The sequence below is a fragment of the Diceros bicornis genome, chromosome 27, assembly GCF_020826845.1.
Source record: "Diceros bicornis minor isolate mBicDic1 chromosome 27, mDicBic1.mat.cur, whole genome shotgun sequence".
Taxonomy (NCBI): Eukaryota; Metazoa; Chordata; class Mammalia; order Perissodactyla; family Rhinocerotidae; genus Diceros; species Diceros bicornis.
The window spans coordinates 32,052,770-32,069,800 of NC_080766.1; the positions used below are offsets into that span (position 1 = coordinate 32,052,770).

Genomic DNA, 17,031 nt, shown 5'->3' on the forward strand with positions numbered 1-17,031 from the left:
GACTTTCCTCTCCTCATGTACTAAACTAAGAATGTGATTTTCAAAGGCCTGAACTTCCCCAACCTATATTAGCATAAATGAGCAGCTCTCAAAGTGTAGACCAGGGGACCTTAGATAATTTCAGGGGGTCCCTGACACTCTCCTTTTCCCACTACCTGTGCGAGGCCAGATTTTCCTCCTATACTCCAACCAAAACAGCATATCACGAGAGAATGAATGCAGAAGCAGATGTGAGACCCTAGTGTCTTCTGTTCAGCCAGAAATTGTAGACACTTGCAAAAAGATAAAACAATGCCTCTTTTCTCACTAACTTTTATTTTAGAAAATAAAAATTTTTAAATAGTTATTTATGTGAAGATGTAATGGTTTAGTGCTACTATTTTAAAATGAATTAACAAGTATTTTTTACATTTCTGTTTCGATTTCTAATGTGATACATGTTTGTAGATATAACCCACATAAACAGGAGCCCTTTGGAATCTGCAATACTTTTTAACAGTATTAAAGGGTCTGAGAACTGCTGACACAAGCCATCCCTCAACTACCTACTCGTCCTCCCACTCCCCAAAAAAAGACCTTGGCAAAGAGATGGATATTCTTGTTGAAAAATGGATGGGCTCATTTTCAAAATAAATATCTCATTGCTTAACATCCATGCCAGAAAAAGAAAGATCAAGAGGAAAGCAAAAAGAACCATCAAACAGGAGACAGAGGAAAAGGGAAGGAAAAGTTTTATTTTTAATGGATTTTAGATGAAAATATTGTGTTTCATGAAGAATTAACCTGAGGTTCTTAACCAGAAGCTTCCAGATGGACTGTGGAGGACCCAGGGATCCCCTGAAATTATATGCAGAAGGGTGGTCCATGTGTTTATCTCAGGAAAAGGTCCAAATTTTTCATCCAATTCTCAAAGGAGTCTGTGACCAAAAGTTACAAATCACTTGGATGTTGATGTCAATTTTCAGCTTGGGGAAATACTTATCCTGAGTCATTTAAGCTAAGTTGTAAAACAAAGCAAAATTTTAAAAATCAACACAACTTTCCTAGGAACTCAAGATCTTCTGCTAATGCTGCACCCTTTATCTTGCTCAAATCACCAACCCTATTACTTGCCTATCCAAGCAAGAAAGCATCAGGGGTGGCTCCTTCTAAAGTTGTCTTGGTCATCTCTCAGTTACCACTGTTTCGGGCTACTGTAGTGGGCAGTTACTATGTTCTTTGCAGCCAACCCTTTTCTGCTTCTGTACCAGAATTGAGAGTTTTGATCTTAAAAAATGAGGACACGTGAGTTGAAACCTGTTCGAGCATGAAGAGGTAGTGTGGTATGGGGGGTGGGCTTCTGAAGAACGACCCGGGTCAGTGAGTCAAAAGACCTGGATTTTAATCTAATTGTGAGATCTTGTCACCTAATCTCTTTAGGTCCACTTCCCTGAAAAGCCATGGGGCTGACAGAGAGATGATCTGGGAGTTGGCAACTTGAAATCAGGATGAAATGAATCCGTCAGTGACTCCCAAGGGCTAATTGAGAGCTCTGCTTTACCTTGTTCCCACTCCATACTATGGCGTGAAGAAATTTCTGGGAACGCTGAGGTATCAGAAACCAGACAAAAACACAAACCTAATCACCAGCACCACATCTCCGCGAGGAGCTCTGAGAAGGGGCCCCCTTGCTGCTCTCCCGAGGCTGAGGCTCCTTCAGACATTCTCAGCACAGATGCTCACATTCTTTCATCTCTTAAGTAGATGAATGAAGCTCTCCTCACAAGTTATGCACAATGGCTCCCAGCCAAAGCTTCCCTTTGAAACACAGAACCTGGCTAAAAGATGCTCCATCAAATGGCAGTTTTCTTTCTCCACCTCACCTGCTGAAAGTCTGAAAGACACAGGAGAGCTGAACTCTAGAATATGAAGCCAAACTTTATCATCACAACTGATAACCATCATTTACCAAGCATCTGTTATGTGCAAGACACAATGCCAGGAGTCTGACATTCATTCCCGTGAGGAACTCTCACATGAGCCTCATTAAGGAGGCACTGGAATCAATCTAGGTTATTTAACCACAGGTAACAGGGACTCAAACTTACAAGCTCAGATCTGCTGGACTTCAGAACCTCTTCTGTGCGTGACACCAAGCTGCCTCCTCCTCTGTCCGCTGACCATGGGAATACCAAGGGAGTCAAGTTCAGGCCAAAAGACCAAAGAGGTATCAATTAAATCAAGGGCAATCTACTCTCTATTTCTACAGAAATCAATACAAGGAAACTGCTTTAAGTAGTATGGGTAACCCTCCCAACAAATGAATACCAGACTGACTCGCATGAAAACTTTTATGCACGGTTCACACACACACACGTGCTCAAATATATTGAATTAAATATTTCCTCAGCACTTCCTGTGTGGCAGACACATAATATGTGTCACTTTTTAAAACCTAAATGTGAACTCCAGTGCCTTCATGTTTCAGTAACATGGGTAACTACTGAACAAATACAAAAACAAGAAGAACGGTCAAAAACTCTTTTTTGATCTTTTTCAAATAAAAAGAAGTTATTCACATTATTTCAGATAAAACGTATTTCCTCCCAGGCTTAGAGGCAATGCTCTTGGGCCAAATGTCTGCCAGGAACTCTTTTCTGGGGAGTAAAATCGCTGACAGAATGATTACAGATTCAACTACATCACCAGGGCAGACGAGGAGACTTTAATATCTATGATCCAAGCTTGCTGAAGAGGTCCCCTGGGTCAGAAACTTTTACCAACAAAAAAACAAAGAATTCTTTTCAAGCAAACTTCCACACCCACTGCCTCTTAAAATACACTGTTTGGAACATAGTGAGTTCTCAAGAAATCGCGTTGGATGAACACACCAAACTTAGACAAGGAAGTGTGGGTGGATGGGTAGTGTTGTGCATAATTCTGGGGTTTGTTTCAAGTCATTCAAGATCCTCACTCAACAAAGTCAATACGAAAATAATACTTCCGTTAATTTTATAGACTCTGCAAAAGGCTTCCATGCGCGGCATCCCATTTGGTTCTCCTAATGGCCCTGTCAGAGGCTGGTGTCACTCACCCTGGACAGAGAAGGAGCCTGCGGCACACACAAGATGGAGTGACCTGCCCAAGGTCACCGGTCAGTAAGGAGCGAGCCAGGATGCAAATGTACTTCTTAGGATTCCTACTCCGCTGCACTCTGCATTACATTAAGCTGCCGAAGCAGTGACTTTATGAGACATCACATTTAGATGATCTCACTTCCATATATTAACAATTTTAGATGGCGACAAGCCAAAGAATGGAGATTTCATACAACAATTACACCTGAGAGCTTTCAGTGGTACTGGCTCTGAAGGGGAGACCTGCTTTGCCCCTCTTCTGGGGGTAGTTAGCCATGACTCAAAGGCTTACACTCCCATGAGTGGGGTGTGGGGTGAAACAGAGGTCCAGCTGTCCCCAGTGTTGAAGACATGGAGATAAGGAGCCAGAATGCGGCCAGGCACCCCTCCCTAATCCTACACAGAATGTGTGCTAACTTAGCATTGCTCCAGGGAAAAGTGACAGTCACAGCTGATGTTCCTCTGTCAACAGTCTGTATCAAGGTACCCTTCTCTGAATTCCAAAGGCCAGTAGACCATCTTTTTGGATCAGTCCTGCAATGCCAATCTGGCAATGTCTTCAAGACAGAACCTTCAGAGTCTTTCAGGTGACCCTTTAATAGGTCACCTATCTCACCTGTCTCCCAACCTGTGAAATTGACAGCGCAGGAACGGCCCCCACAGGAGGCAGAGGGACAACACGGGGGTTACTCTGCCTTTTCTGTCATTACAATCTTGATTCAGAAAAGAGATGGATAAAAATTCAGGTAGACGCAAGATTCACGTTCATCTTCTCAGACCAGAGTCAGCTTTTTTGACGACTTCGTTTCTAAGATACAAGATTTTGATATAAACACCAAACTATCCTGGGTCCTCAATTCATATAACTCCATTAATAACAATGAATATTAAAACAACTAACAAATTCTCCCTTACTGGCTGCTTCCAAAGTACCAGGAACTGTGCTTTACACGTTATTTCATTCCATTTTCTCAAAAAGCCTGATTATTGTCCCCATGTCACAGATGAAGAAATTAAGGCTTCAAGAGACTTAAAAATTATCCCCAAGAATAAGAGGTGGAGCCAGGATGCCTGGCTGAGACATCATCAGCAAAAATTGCCCTCTAACAGACAAATGGATTAAAAAAAATGTGGTCTATACATTCAATGGAATATTATTCAGCCTTAAAAAGGAAGGAAATGCTGACACACGCTACATACAACATGTGAACCTTGAGGACATTATGCTAAGTGAAATAAGCCAGACACAAAAAGACAAATACTATATAATTCCACTTATATGAGGAGTCAAATTCATAGAGACAGAAAGTAGAATGGTGGTGCCAGGGGCTTGGGAACGTAGTGATGGGGAGTTAGTGTTTAATGGGCAGAGAGTTTCAGTTTTGCAAGACGAAAAGAGTTCTGGAGATGGATGGTGGTGACAGTTGCACAACAATGTGAATAGACTTAATACCACTGAACTGTACACTTACAAATAGTTGAGATGGTAATGTTATTACGTGTGTTTTTACCACAATTAAACATAATTTTTAAAAAAGAAGGGGAAAAGCGCAACACAGACTTCTTTAATCACTACAAACTTGGAAGAATATATAGTAAAGTTTGATTATTCTAATACAAAAATCTACAGCGGTAAAAAAAAATCTGTATCCTCAGATAACTTGTATATGGGAATTTTTTTTAATTCCCAAATAAAATTAGAAACTTGAGATTTTGAGAATTTTTTTTTAAAAACCTGCTCTCGTGCAGAAACACAGACAATCTAATGCCAATTTTGTTTTCCCCTCCCCAGGTTCTCCACCATCTACCCCTTATATTTAGACCCTTTTCCCGAGAGAACTTAACCTTGAAATGCCCGTTTGCCTGGCCCTGGAGGCAGGCCAGAAGGTGCCGCACCACCCCCTACTGGCCAGGTCAGAGTGCACCTGCCACTTTCCCACTGACCACAGCCGTGCTCACTGGTCACCCTGGTGGCTGATACGCCTTTCAAGGCAAATGGGCCCAATCAGGATTTCTTTTTCTTTTTTTTTTTTTTTTGTGAGGGAGATCAGCCCTGAGCTAACATCCGTGCTAATCCCTCCTCTTTTTGCTGAGGAAGACTGCCTCTGAGCTGACATCCATTGCCAATCCTCCTCCCTTTTTTCTTCCCCAAAGCCCCAGTAGATAGTTGTACGTCATAGTTGCACATCCTTCTAGTTGCTGTATGTGGGACGCGGCCTCAGCATGGCCCGAGAAGCGGTGCATCGGTGCGCGCCCGGGATCCGAACCCGGGCTGCCAGTAGCAGAGCGTGTGCACTTAACCGCTAAGCCACGGGGCCGGCCCCAATCAGGATTTCTGATCTGAAGCACCATCCTGCATCCTCAACACAAGCCAGGACTCCCAGAACTCGACTACAGGAAACAGCAGGACCAGAAAAGGACCAAAGCATGCAGGATCGCTTGACATTTAATTAGCCTCATGTTAATTACCATTACCAATTAAGGTAACGGGTCCTCCTTTCATTAGTAAGATGCTTTTTAAATCTCTGAAAACTATTTTCACACCCACTCTTATGCCCTAGACCCCCAAGCAGGCAAGTTGGGCATCTTTACCCCCATTTTTCAGAGAAGCAACTAGAAGTCAGGGTTTGCCCAAGGTCAAACGACTAGTTGGCTGCAAAGTAGGAATTGGAACCCATTCATGCTATTCCTTCCACTACACGTCCCTCCAGAGACCAGGCTGGCCAGCATTGCAAGGAACAGGAAATTGAAATGGCCCCTGGTAAGGCGGCAAGCCTGCCAACCTCCGAGAGAAGCTGACAACCGACCAGAGCCCGCCCCGAATCAAAAATGCCTCCTCAAACGAGCTTCCGACTAACCTCTTCCCACCTGCGGCGCTGAAGAAGTAAACTCCAAGAGTACACAACCCACCGTGGCCATCTATGCGCGGAACGGCCCATGTTAGGAAGAAGCTTAGAATAAGCAAGATGCTATGGAAGATCTGAGTTGGAGAGGCAGTTTCCCAGTATGAATTATCAGCTTTATTCCCACTCCTATCACATCTCCTACACACACACACACACACACACACATACACACTGTCTCTTTCCTTAATCCCCACCCCTTAACCACAGAACTGTAAGAAGGGCCAAGCAGAAGAGACAGGAATCCTCAGAGAAGCAGCACCAGCTGCAGCAGCCACTAGGCAAACAGGATAAAACCCGACTACAAGATGGGAATCGTGTAAGAGCAAAATCATGCATTTAAAGTCATGCACCATTTCCAAAATATTGAAACAGATTTCAATCACTTTACCTGAGTTGTTTTTGCTCTTCTGCCTTGCATGCTGTTGCTATGGCTAATGTGTGGGTTGGTGGCACCTTCAGAAAGACAGTGCGATTTCCTACAGGGAAGTGTGTTATAATTACTGTACGGAAGAGCGTCTTCAGCAGCAGCGGGTGGCATCTTATGGTTTGCAAGATCGGGAATATCAGACACCAGATTCCGACAATAGCCTGCAAATTTGCTCCTTGGTCCCCCGTTTGCCGTCACCCCCGAGTTTTTCTGAGCATACAAGTCACCCAGGGAATTGGCACGCTGACAGTTGCTGAGCTGCCGCGGACTCGCCCGGGTTTCCATCCCCCGAGCCTCCTTGCAGTCTTTCTCTTCGGCGGAACCCAAGATCTCTTCGTTGCTTGTTAAATGTTCTTGGCTCAGATCAGAGAGTGAGAATTCCAGGCTGTCCTCCCGCCAGATGTCTGCAGATTTGGAGCGTTTCTTCTTAAAGCTCGCCGTCTCCATGAAAGTGGGCCCATTGGACGTATAGGGATGCTGCCTCCTGCCTCCCTCAGCCAAATATGTAGCGTCATCCCCGTAAAGCCGGCTCTCCTCCGAGTCTGGCATGCTCTGCACAGAGGCTGCTGTGAGGACGATGCTGCTGTCTACACTGGGAGTGACAGAAGAATCGGTATAAGACACGGGTCTTAAGCCCATATCCACTCGGTCCACCCAAATGGGGCCCCCGAAGTCCTCGAGGGTGCCTTCTTGGGCGAAGGGCTCCAGGCCACTTTCGGCCAGGGACTGGGGGATGCTGGGGGTGCTGCTGGACCGGGTGCTCACTTCGGAGTTCCTGTGGATCACCTTCCCCGAGGAAGCGTGCCTCGTCCGCCGCGCCTTGTGCGACAGGCGCAGCGAGCGCGACGTGTGTTTGCGCCCCAGACTGGCATGCTTTTCTCCATAAAACTCATGCTCTACATTTTGACTTTCTGCGTTGCCCATGGTTTTATGGTCTGTAGCAAAGGAAGGAAAAAAAAAGGAGGAGATAACTGAGTCACCAACAGGTATGGGCAGTTCAACAGAAAGAGTTCAGCAGACAGCTTGGCAGGTAACAGCGCACCATCCTATACGCACCTGGCAGGTATTTGGACCCGTATGCGGTAGCAGGTGAGAAGTAACATCATCTACTGACACTACCCCTCCGGAGATGAGAAATAGGAACATAAATAAGATCCTTACAGAATTACACTTGTCTTTGCCCAGAGGGCAGCTGTCCACCCGGTGCACAGACTGTTGCTTTCATAGAGCTGGGAACACTTGTCTTCCTTCCTAAACTCTGTACCTAGATATTTAAAGTTCTACTTCTAAAAGTACAAACCAAAGTGTCTGCCAAATGAGTAACTTTCTGTTTGAAATTATATATTTAAAACAAAACAAAACAAAACAAAACTCAGAGGTGCAACCTCCCTCACTCCTAATGGTTGTTCTGCTCCATTCAGACTACATCTACACTTCAAAATCAATCACAAATGGAAAAACTCAAGATGTAAGTCCAACCAGCTCTTCCTAATAAATTAAAGTTGAAAAGAAAAAGGGCTTTTACCTTTAATTCCATGGCATTCTGAAAACCTTGATTTTTGGGTTTTTGGAGGGGGTGTGAAGTGGGAAGGGGGAGGGGGAGATGAGCAAAACAAAATAGAAACCCTGCTCTCTGCTTAGCAGCAGACTAATGGGTTTATTTCTGGGAGCAAATCCAACCTGAGAACATTTATCTGGTACAGAGTGCCCTGCAAACAGAAATTCACATTATGAAACCACTAAATGTGATTCAGCCTTTTGCGAGGACCCAGGTTAATTCAACTCCCTCCTTAACATGTTTCCAGTGTCTCTCACTGACCTGCTGACTGTTACCCACAGTGGGAAATAGAAAAATCTTCAAAGCTCTACAGTTGTGACTCTATTTAGCCTATTCTTGCTCTGCAACAAAGTTTCTCTATACCATTCAAAGTGTATACACTTAACATGCACACATGAAAATGGCCAGAAAGGAAAGAAGAAAAATATAGTAGCTGGGCAAATCCCTGAGCTGAATCTTTCAACCACCTACGTAGTCATTCATTCAAAAAATATATACTGAGCACCTACATGTTCTAGAAGCCAGAGATATAGTAGCTAACCAAAGAGACACATTCCCTACTCTCATGAAACTGATATTCCAGCCAGAGAAGGAATACAATAAACAAAAAGTGAAACACCAGAGAGAAACAGGGAATGAATTTACTGTGACCATTACAAACAGTTTGCAACAACCCTGGAATATAATATACCTTCACATTGATCTGAGAATCATTCTAGCATCCCACTGTTCAGTCTAAAACGTTGCTTAAATTCTCACAAGCACATCTTGACTGAAATGAAGCTTGTCGTAACAGGAAGGGAAGACCTCCATTTAATGTTCCAATGAGTTCAGAGGTAACGCATACAGACACCAGATGCTAAGCAATTCCCATACTGGAATATTCCCTACCAGGTCACACATCATATGATTCTCAGAGGGAACTTTCCAAAAATGAGAATCTCCTTGTTACCAGCAGCAAGTGTATTTCAAAGAAATAAGTTCATGCCTCTTTGGCAGGCATCTTTAAGAAGCAAGGAAAAAAATAAAAACTCAGTAGAGGGAAAATGAAAAGATCAACTGTCCACGCATGACCATTTATGTCATCTATATTCCTAAGAATAGCATGTGCTACATTTCTAAAGTAAAATAAATAAATAAGCATTTCAGTAACACTAAAGGCCATGAACAATTTTTTAGTGTTTTTGATTTTTTTAAGTATACATTAAGATACCTGGATGCGTTTATGTACCTATATGGTTTTGCCAATAACTAATAAAAAGCTTAGAACAAGTGTTAGCCACAGTCCCATTTTAACAATCACATAGATTTAAATTTAAAAAGGGGAAAGGGGGCTGGCCCTGTGGCATGGTGGTTAAGTTCAGTGCGCTCCGCTTCAGCAGTCCAGATTTGCAGGTTCAGATCCCAGGTGTGGACCTACACACCACTCATCAGCCATGCTGTGGCAGCATCCCACATAGAAAATAGAGGAAAACTGGCACACAGATGTTAGCTCAGGGCTAATCTTCCTCAAGCAAAAAAAGAGGAAGATTGGCAACAGATGTTAGCTCAGGGCCAATCTTCCATAGCAAAAAAAAAAAGGGGGGAAGAGGATACGGTGAAAGAAACTGAGTAGAAGAAAAAGTCAACCTCTCACCTCAAATATTCTAAGATGTATCTTCCTCTATCATATATATCAAAAGTTTGCAGATAGAAATTGACAGACATATGATCAACAACAAATTTCTGGTTAGGCTTGTTTCTGCCAACAGAAAACTAATCAAGTTAAAAGCTTCAGGAGAGGTTTCCTAAAGGAAACGGCCCCAACCTTCAAGACCCACAGCGTCCATGCATCACTCTGACGGCTCTGTTATATTAACAGCATTTTTAGTAGCAAGAGTCTTTTAGCCAGCCAGGGTAGGAAAGAAGCCATTTTTATCTCTAGAACTAGAATTTAGAGATGAATGCCAAATCTCCTAAATCCTACCAAAAGAAATTCTCAGGGGATGACCTAAGCAGAGTCAGCAGGAAGTTTGAAGCAACTGAAGTTAAGAAAAATGTTTCTAGGGATTGCTGAAACACCCCTTAATTTGAAAACTTTTCCTGAAAGGTCAGTGAGAACCCGGAAGGCCCGTGTGGGGTCCGTGGGGGACCCTGAAATAACATAAGCCTCCAAAATTAAAACTGCTCATTGCAGGGCTGGCCCCATGGCTTCGCGGTTAAGTGCACGCGCTCCGCTACTGGCAGCCCGGGTTCGGATCCCGGGCGCGCACCGATGCACCGCTTCTCCGGCCATGCTGAGGCCGCGTCCCACATACAGCAACTAGAAGGATGTGCAACTATGACATACGACTATCTACTGGGACTTTGGGAGAAAAAAAAGGAGGAGGATTGGTGATGGATGTTACCTCAGACCCGGTCTTCCTCAGCAAAAAGAGGAGGATTAGCATGGATGTTAGCTCAGGGCTAACCTTCCTCAGAAAAAAAAAAAAACTGCTCATTGCAAACAACAGACACAGTCTCCCCTTTCAGGTAACCCCCTGCCCCACAGGTAACCCCCAGAATGTTGGTGAATTGAAAGTTCTGGTCCTTTTCATCTACAAATGTAACATGCCAGCTACTGCCATCATCTTAATTTCTCCCTGTTCTCTCATACTTAATTAACCCTCATCATTTATTTTTATTTCAAACAAAAAGACCTGGTTTGTATTTTACCTTTGCACAAGCTTTGTTTGTTCCCGTGAGTCTGGAAGCAACTTTCGGGCAGAAAGTGACTTTGACTTCTTTGGGAGCCTCTGTAAAGACTAGAGTGTCCTACTCATGCCCAGGAGTCAATAAATGTTCATGCATTTTAGCAACAAAAGCAAAAGGCGAGTGATCAGTACTGTACCAGCATAATCATCACACAGTCACGAGGTAAGAGGGGAAAAGTGAAAGGGGAGGAGGACAGGCTGAAATGCAAAACCCAAGATAGAAATGGAAAAGAAATGCATCAGAATAAGGGTATTCGATCTCAAGCTGGAAAATGTTTCCAGTTCCAAACTCATTAAACTCTCAATTTCAGACTATGAATGACTTAGGTAGAATGTTAGTGGTTCCAAATGGCTTGCATTTCAGGGGATAGTTAGTGGGAAGAGTAATAAGCAGGAGATAGTGGGCAAGATTTTAACACAAGAACAACTCTCAGTATTTGAACTTCAAATCTGGCTTCTCGTACTTTCTTTTCAACGATCTAAGTTCTGGCTTCCCTGGCCTGCCCCAGGGCCTTTGCCCATGCTCTTCCTCTGTCTGCAACCCTCCTTCTTTCAGACATCTACCCAGCTCACTCTCTCCAGTTCATTCAGATCTTGACTCAAATGTCACCTTCTCAGAGCAGGCTTTCCTGGCGTCTCTATCAAAATTCCAACCCCTCTCGCAGACACCAACTCTTCATATGCCTCTTGGTTTTTTCTCCTCCTTAGCACTCATCACAATTGTAACAAACAATATATTTCACTGACTTATCTTTTTTATTCTCTATCCTTTCCCACTAGAACCTGAGCTTCAGGAGGGCTAAAAGCTTTGCTTGTCTTGCTTAGTGCTGTATCCTCAGTGCCTACAACACTGCCTACAAGGTAGAAGGTGCTCAGTAGAAAAATACTGAATGAATGAATGACAAAATGAACTCTAATCTAGAATGCAAAAACTCAAACTCATACAGCTACAATAAAATATAAATGAGATCATTACCACACAGTGAATTAGAGAAAACACCCGTTGCTCTTAAATATGCTAGCTCTTCTATATCAGAGTGCCTAGAGGACACACCGGTTTGCAGTTGGCCCAGCGCTCTCCAGGTCCCCTCAACCTGCAGACCTGTGCAGGTCCCTCATTCCAGACACCTGGCTTTGGAATCGCCCGCATCCACGAACGGAGTTGAGGGGTTCAGCTTGCCCTGCTCCACTGTGCTCCCCAACCCCTAATTACCAGGGTAAAGAATTAAGGCCTTGCTCCTGTCTCATTTCAGTTAATTCTTGCCCTCAATTCCTACCTTCCTCCTCTTTTTGGAGCTGTCCCTGCAGAGGTTTAGGAAAGAGATTCGGAGTTGAAAAGGCACCTCTCCCCATTGTCAGGGTAGAAGAGGCACAACTGCTCAGCCTAAGATGATCCAGAGAAAATGGGGGCAAAGGAGACACAGTGGCATGATGGGCAGGGGGTCATCTGAAAGTAGTATGGAGTCAGAAAATCCGAAGATTCTCAGGGCCAGAGATCAAGGACACTAGAGAGAGTGTGACTTTCTATTCTTTTCAACACCAAGATCTTTCTCTTAAAGTGATGAGTTAAACTTTCCAAATAATCATAGTAACTTCCTTTAAATCCCATCAAATTAGATACACAATGAAAGAGTTAAAAGATATCTTAAGGAACTTTATCAATAAATATAAACAGTCATTAGGGTGATTCATACATACATCAGGTAGGTGGCCATTTCTCAGGGGCTGCTTGTATAGATTTATTAGCCCACTAAGCCTTATGTGATAAAACAATGTAGAACTATACACACACATTGAAAAAATGTCCAATTTCTGGTTTTCGTAGTTTACTATAATTATGTATGATGCAACCATTGGGAGAAGCTAGGTGAAGGGTACACTTCCTGTATGTAGATTCCTGTGAATCTATAATTATTTCAAAATAAAAAGTTAAAATAAGCAAATAAAGCCTTGACTAACTAGAAGAATCTGTTAAATGAAATTCTGTTTAAAAGTGAGGATTCTTCAAAAAGAAACATTTTAGAATCCCCTTTTATAGCTGAAAACCATCTAAAAATTCTAATATAAGTTCAATGAATTAGGCAATAAAAAATAAGCACGTAATGGGCATCATCTAGCATAATATTATTAGGAAATACAAAGCAAATACAGACCAATGGTCCAAAGAGAGGTTGAATAGAGCGGTAGAGTTGAGTAACTGGGGATAGAGCCTCTGTCTTAACAAAGTAGTGAATGAAACTGAATTGCTAACATCTGATGCCAGCCAAGATCGAGTAAGGCACTACAGCTGATCTTCCCCCCACTGATAAAAACCAAAAACTCTAAACCAAAGGAAAAAGCAACTACTGAAGATTCTGAAGAGTCAGCCAAAACAGGCAGATTGGAGAAAGGAGTCAAAACTTGAAGAAGCCAGTCATATAAGAGTGAGTTTCCCCTTTTTGTTTTTATCATTCTAATTTCTCTCCCAGCCTTGCACGGAGGATGAGCTGTGGCACAGGCAGCAGAAACTCCCAAGACACACCCTGGTTCCTTTGGTTCTGGCCAAAGAAACCAAGAAGAGTGGTCCCTGCAAACCAAAGAGTAAGGGGGGATCTCAGCGAAAAGAGAGTTGGAGAAGCAAATCATCTAAGGCTGCGTATAAGTCCACAGAAGTCCCTGGCTCATCCCTCAGGTGCAAATGCCTTGGACTGACCCAAAGCAAGATAGCAAAGGCTTTGAGAACTGAATTATGATATAAACCACAGCCCACCTGCCAGTCTAACTCCCAAGTGGCACACGTGTGAGACAAACCCAAAGCAGTATAGCAAAGGCTTTGAAAACTGAACCAACATTGGAGCCACCACCCTCCAAATGTGACACAGAACTTGCAATCTGAAACTAGCTAGGTTGATTGCCTGCTAAAAAGAAAAATCAACATTCTCCAGATGTTTTTAACAAGACCTAGAGTCTCCTAAGATAATACTCAAAATGTCCACGATACACTCCAAAGAACCAGAAAAATCTAACCAGTTTTCAAGATAAAAGACAATCAATAGATGCCAACCTCCAAGTGACCCAGATGTTGGAATTATCAAACAAAGACTTTTAAAGCAGCGATTATAACTGTGCTCTCTGAGTAAAGGTAAACACTCCTGAAATAAATGAAAAACTTAACTGCTTGCAATGTCTAGGCAAGATCATTGTGAACATCAATTATCATACATGAGCAGAGAAATAGAACACGAATGAAAAAGAAAGGTAAAACCTAAATGTTTCAAGATATAACATGTAAGCCGCATTTTTTAATCACACTGATGTTATGTTTTCTCAGTACTGCACGAGAAAACATTCTAGTTAATAGAAAGCCACTCCCTGGTCATGGTCTCTGAGCAGAGAACAAAGAAAAATACTCCTGTAACTGCAGATTGTTCAGAGGGAAAAGAGAAAGAGAAAGAAGCAGACACAAAGGAAACTAGAAATAACTTCATCACCTTGAGGACTAAGGAGGTTATAATAATATTTTTATGGTTTAGGATGTCCAATTCCCTAGATGAGATGAGAAGTTCAAGAGTTCTCCAAATAGACAGCAGAAGGCCCCACCCTTTAGCTGAAGAATGGGAAAGCTCCCTGTAATCAAAGTCCAGCCTTGTGGGTCAGCCTGCCAGGACTTGCCCTGTTTAGGGGTTGATAATCAAACAGATAAGTCTACTGGGGCTGGCCTGGTGGCGTAGTGGTTAAGTTTGCACGCTCTGCTTCAGCAGCCTGGGGTTTGCAGGTTCGGATCCCGGGCGCAGACCTACGCACCGTTTATCAAGCCATGCTGTGGCAGGCATCCCACATAAAGTAGAGGAAGATGGGCACAGATGTTAGCTCAGGGCCAATCTTCCTCACACACACACAAAAAAAGATAATTCTACTATTAGGGTCAAACATCTCTGAAGCAAAACTCTTCTTATTCTCAGGAAGTAAAAACTTATATTTGAGATGCACATCCAAGATCCTGGCTTTGAGCAGGTTAAAATTTTCTTTAAGAATATTAATAATATTTCACTTTCACATGCACAGATGATAGATCTGTGTAAAAATTTTAAAAGCAACTATTCTGGATAGAGCAATTACAGGTAATTTTAATTTTCAGAATTATACTTTTTTTTTTGTATTTTCTAAAATTTCTATGCTAAACCTGTAATTCATTTTAAGGAAAGAAAATAAATAAAATATGTGAACATGTTTTAAGTCCCTAGGTTTTTGGATAATTGAAGAGAGTGAGGATGTGGGCAAGATGCTGACAGCTACAACAAAACAGCACCAAACCCAAACTTAAAACAGATGGCTTGGGAAAATTACCTAAGATAAAGCAAATACTATTTGGCTTGGATTTAATCACTCCTTCTCCACATTCCAGTGGCACTTTGCTTGACCTCCTCACACTGTGTCTGTGGCATGGTTATTTGTACACCGACACAGTTGTCTTACTTTGTATGTACTCCCTTCCCATTTTATTATAATCTCCCGATGGCAGGGACTATGCCTTACTCATCATTGTATTGGTCACCTATATATACTAAAGTTTGAGCATAGCTCTTCTCAATGGGAAAGCTCATCACTCATAACAAGGGTACTTCAAATATATAAAACATTAGAGCCCATTAGTGGGTCCAAGACGATCCGATTCATATGATATTCAAGTCAAAAGTTAACTGTTAAAGCAAGGTTTCTCTGTCGGTCAGGGCATCGTGAAATCCAAGCATAAGGCATTTAATGATGTGTATAAATTATCATTATTAATAATATAATTTTTCATTCCCCTGAGTTATTTAAAACCTTATTAAAATAAACGTAATGATTACCCTTCTATGACTTGAAAACAGACCTCCAAAATTGCAGGAGAAAGGATGAAATGTATTTATTTCAAAGTTAAATTTGAAGCGAAAATCACAAGACAACAGATTGCAAATTTAAAATTAGATTCTAGTGGGAGGTCTTGGTTGCAAGCCTGTTTTTTCCCCTACTGGAGGCTGAGCTTGAAGACGGGCGGGGGAAAGAGCTAAGATTAAACTGAGACAAAGTTCTGAAAGTTTTTGCTAAGTCTTTACAAACCCGGGAAAAGCCTTTTGCCAAGTCACACACGAATACCCCTAACACAAGAGACTAAACAGCAAAGTTTTGCAACAAATAAAAGATGATCTTTGAGTTAGAAAAGATTATTATTTTGACTGCATTTATTTTGCTTCTTAAAGATTATCCAAACCAGAAACAAAATATATCATTGTTTTGAAGTAAGATATTGAAGCTAGGTTTGCCTTTTTCAAACATAATCCAATATAAAGATGGTGAAGTTCAGGGATAAATTTAAAAGATCCTGAGGGCAATTCACAGGGGGAGAACAGATTTCATAGGTACCGGCTTTTTCTTTTTTTTAAGTTTTAATGCTAATGCTTTTGAATCGTTATATGGGTGTAACCTTAAAGAAGGGATTCCAAATTCTTTTTTCCCATGAGCTACATACAACACAGCAATTCCAATTATGCTAAAACGTATCTGTCCCAACATTAATTCATGCGGACGAATACAGCCTCAAATATATACACACAAACCTACCTTCCAAGGCAACAGTGGTTCCCAGCCCAACTTGCCCCAGGAGCACTGTGGCATTTAGATACTGAAATTGGAAATGGTGCCACGAGGAATCCTGACCGGGATTGGAAAATGCAATCAGCACCTGCCCCTCGGGGTGGCCATCACCGTCTCATCTCAGTCTACGAGAACTTCCAAAAACCTGAGATGACAAAAAGAGAAAAGAAACAATCAGCCAGAAGACAGGAAAGAGGTATTTTCTATCAAACTCATTTTCATCAATTCTTCAACATCAACTTCGTGTGAAATGCCACGCCCCAAATCAGACAATGCAACATTTAGCTACAGGTATAAAATGACATGCATAATCAGATAAATATATAAATACAAGCCCCTTTACATTTATGGTCACAAACAGCCCTATAAATTATTTTATCATTTTTAACGTATCACAATAGATGAAGGTATCAGAAAACAGAAACAGGTTACTATGGAATGATTTCCATGGTTCCCTCTTAATCTTCAAAAAGTCTCAACAGAGATCAATGAAAGAAAACCAGGAAGTCCCCATTATTCTCAAAGCAGAGCTATATTTATACGAAAAGTTGAAGAAAATGCTAAAAGACAGTAAAACAAAAGACCAAATTAAATACAGAGACCTTCTCATTGAGTACATGTTTTCTTAAGCTGCCAAAGATCAAATTCAGAGGAAACTCGTGAAGAATGGGCACAGGAA

At 42.1% G+C, this 17,031-nt stretch overlaps 1 protein-coding gene across 8 annotated transcripts in view; it reads right to left on the minus strand.

Moving 5' to 3' along the window:
* TIAM1 (TIAM Rac1 associated GEF 1) overlaps nt 1-17,031 on the minus strand; it is a 357,972-nt gene that overhangs the window by 122,348 nt on the left and 218,593 nt on the right. For 6 of the 8 annotated variants that reach the window (XM_058522998.1, XM_058522997.1, XM_058523001.1 and 3 more), the window contains one exon: nt 6,411-7,384. In XM_058522998.1, coding sequence (XP_058378981.1) covers nt 6,411-7,384 — 974 coding nt within the window. Of the gene's footprint in view, nt 1-6,410; nt 7,385-16,319; nt 16,517-17,031 lie in introns of those variants that run through there. The other 2 variants (XM_058523000.1, XM_058523002.1) reach the window with 2 other exon arrangements.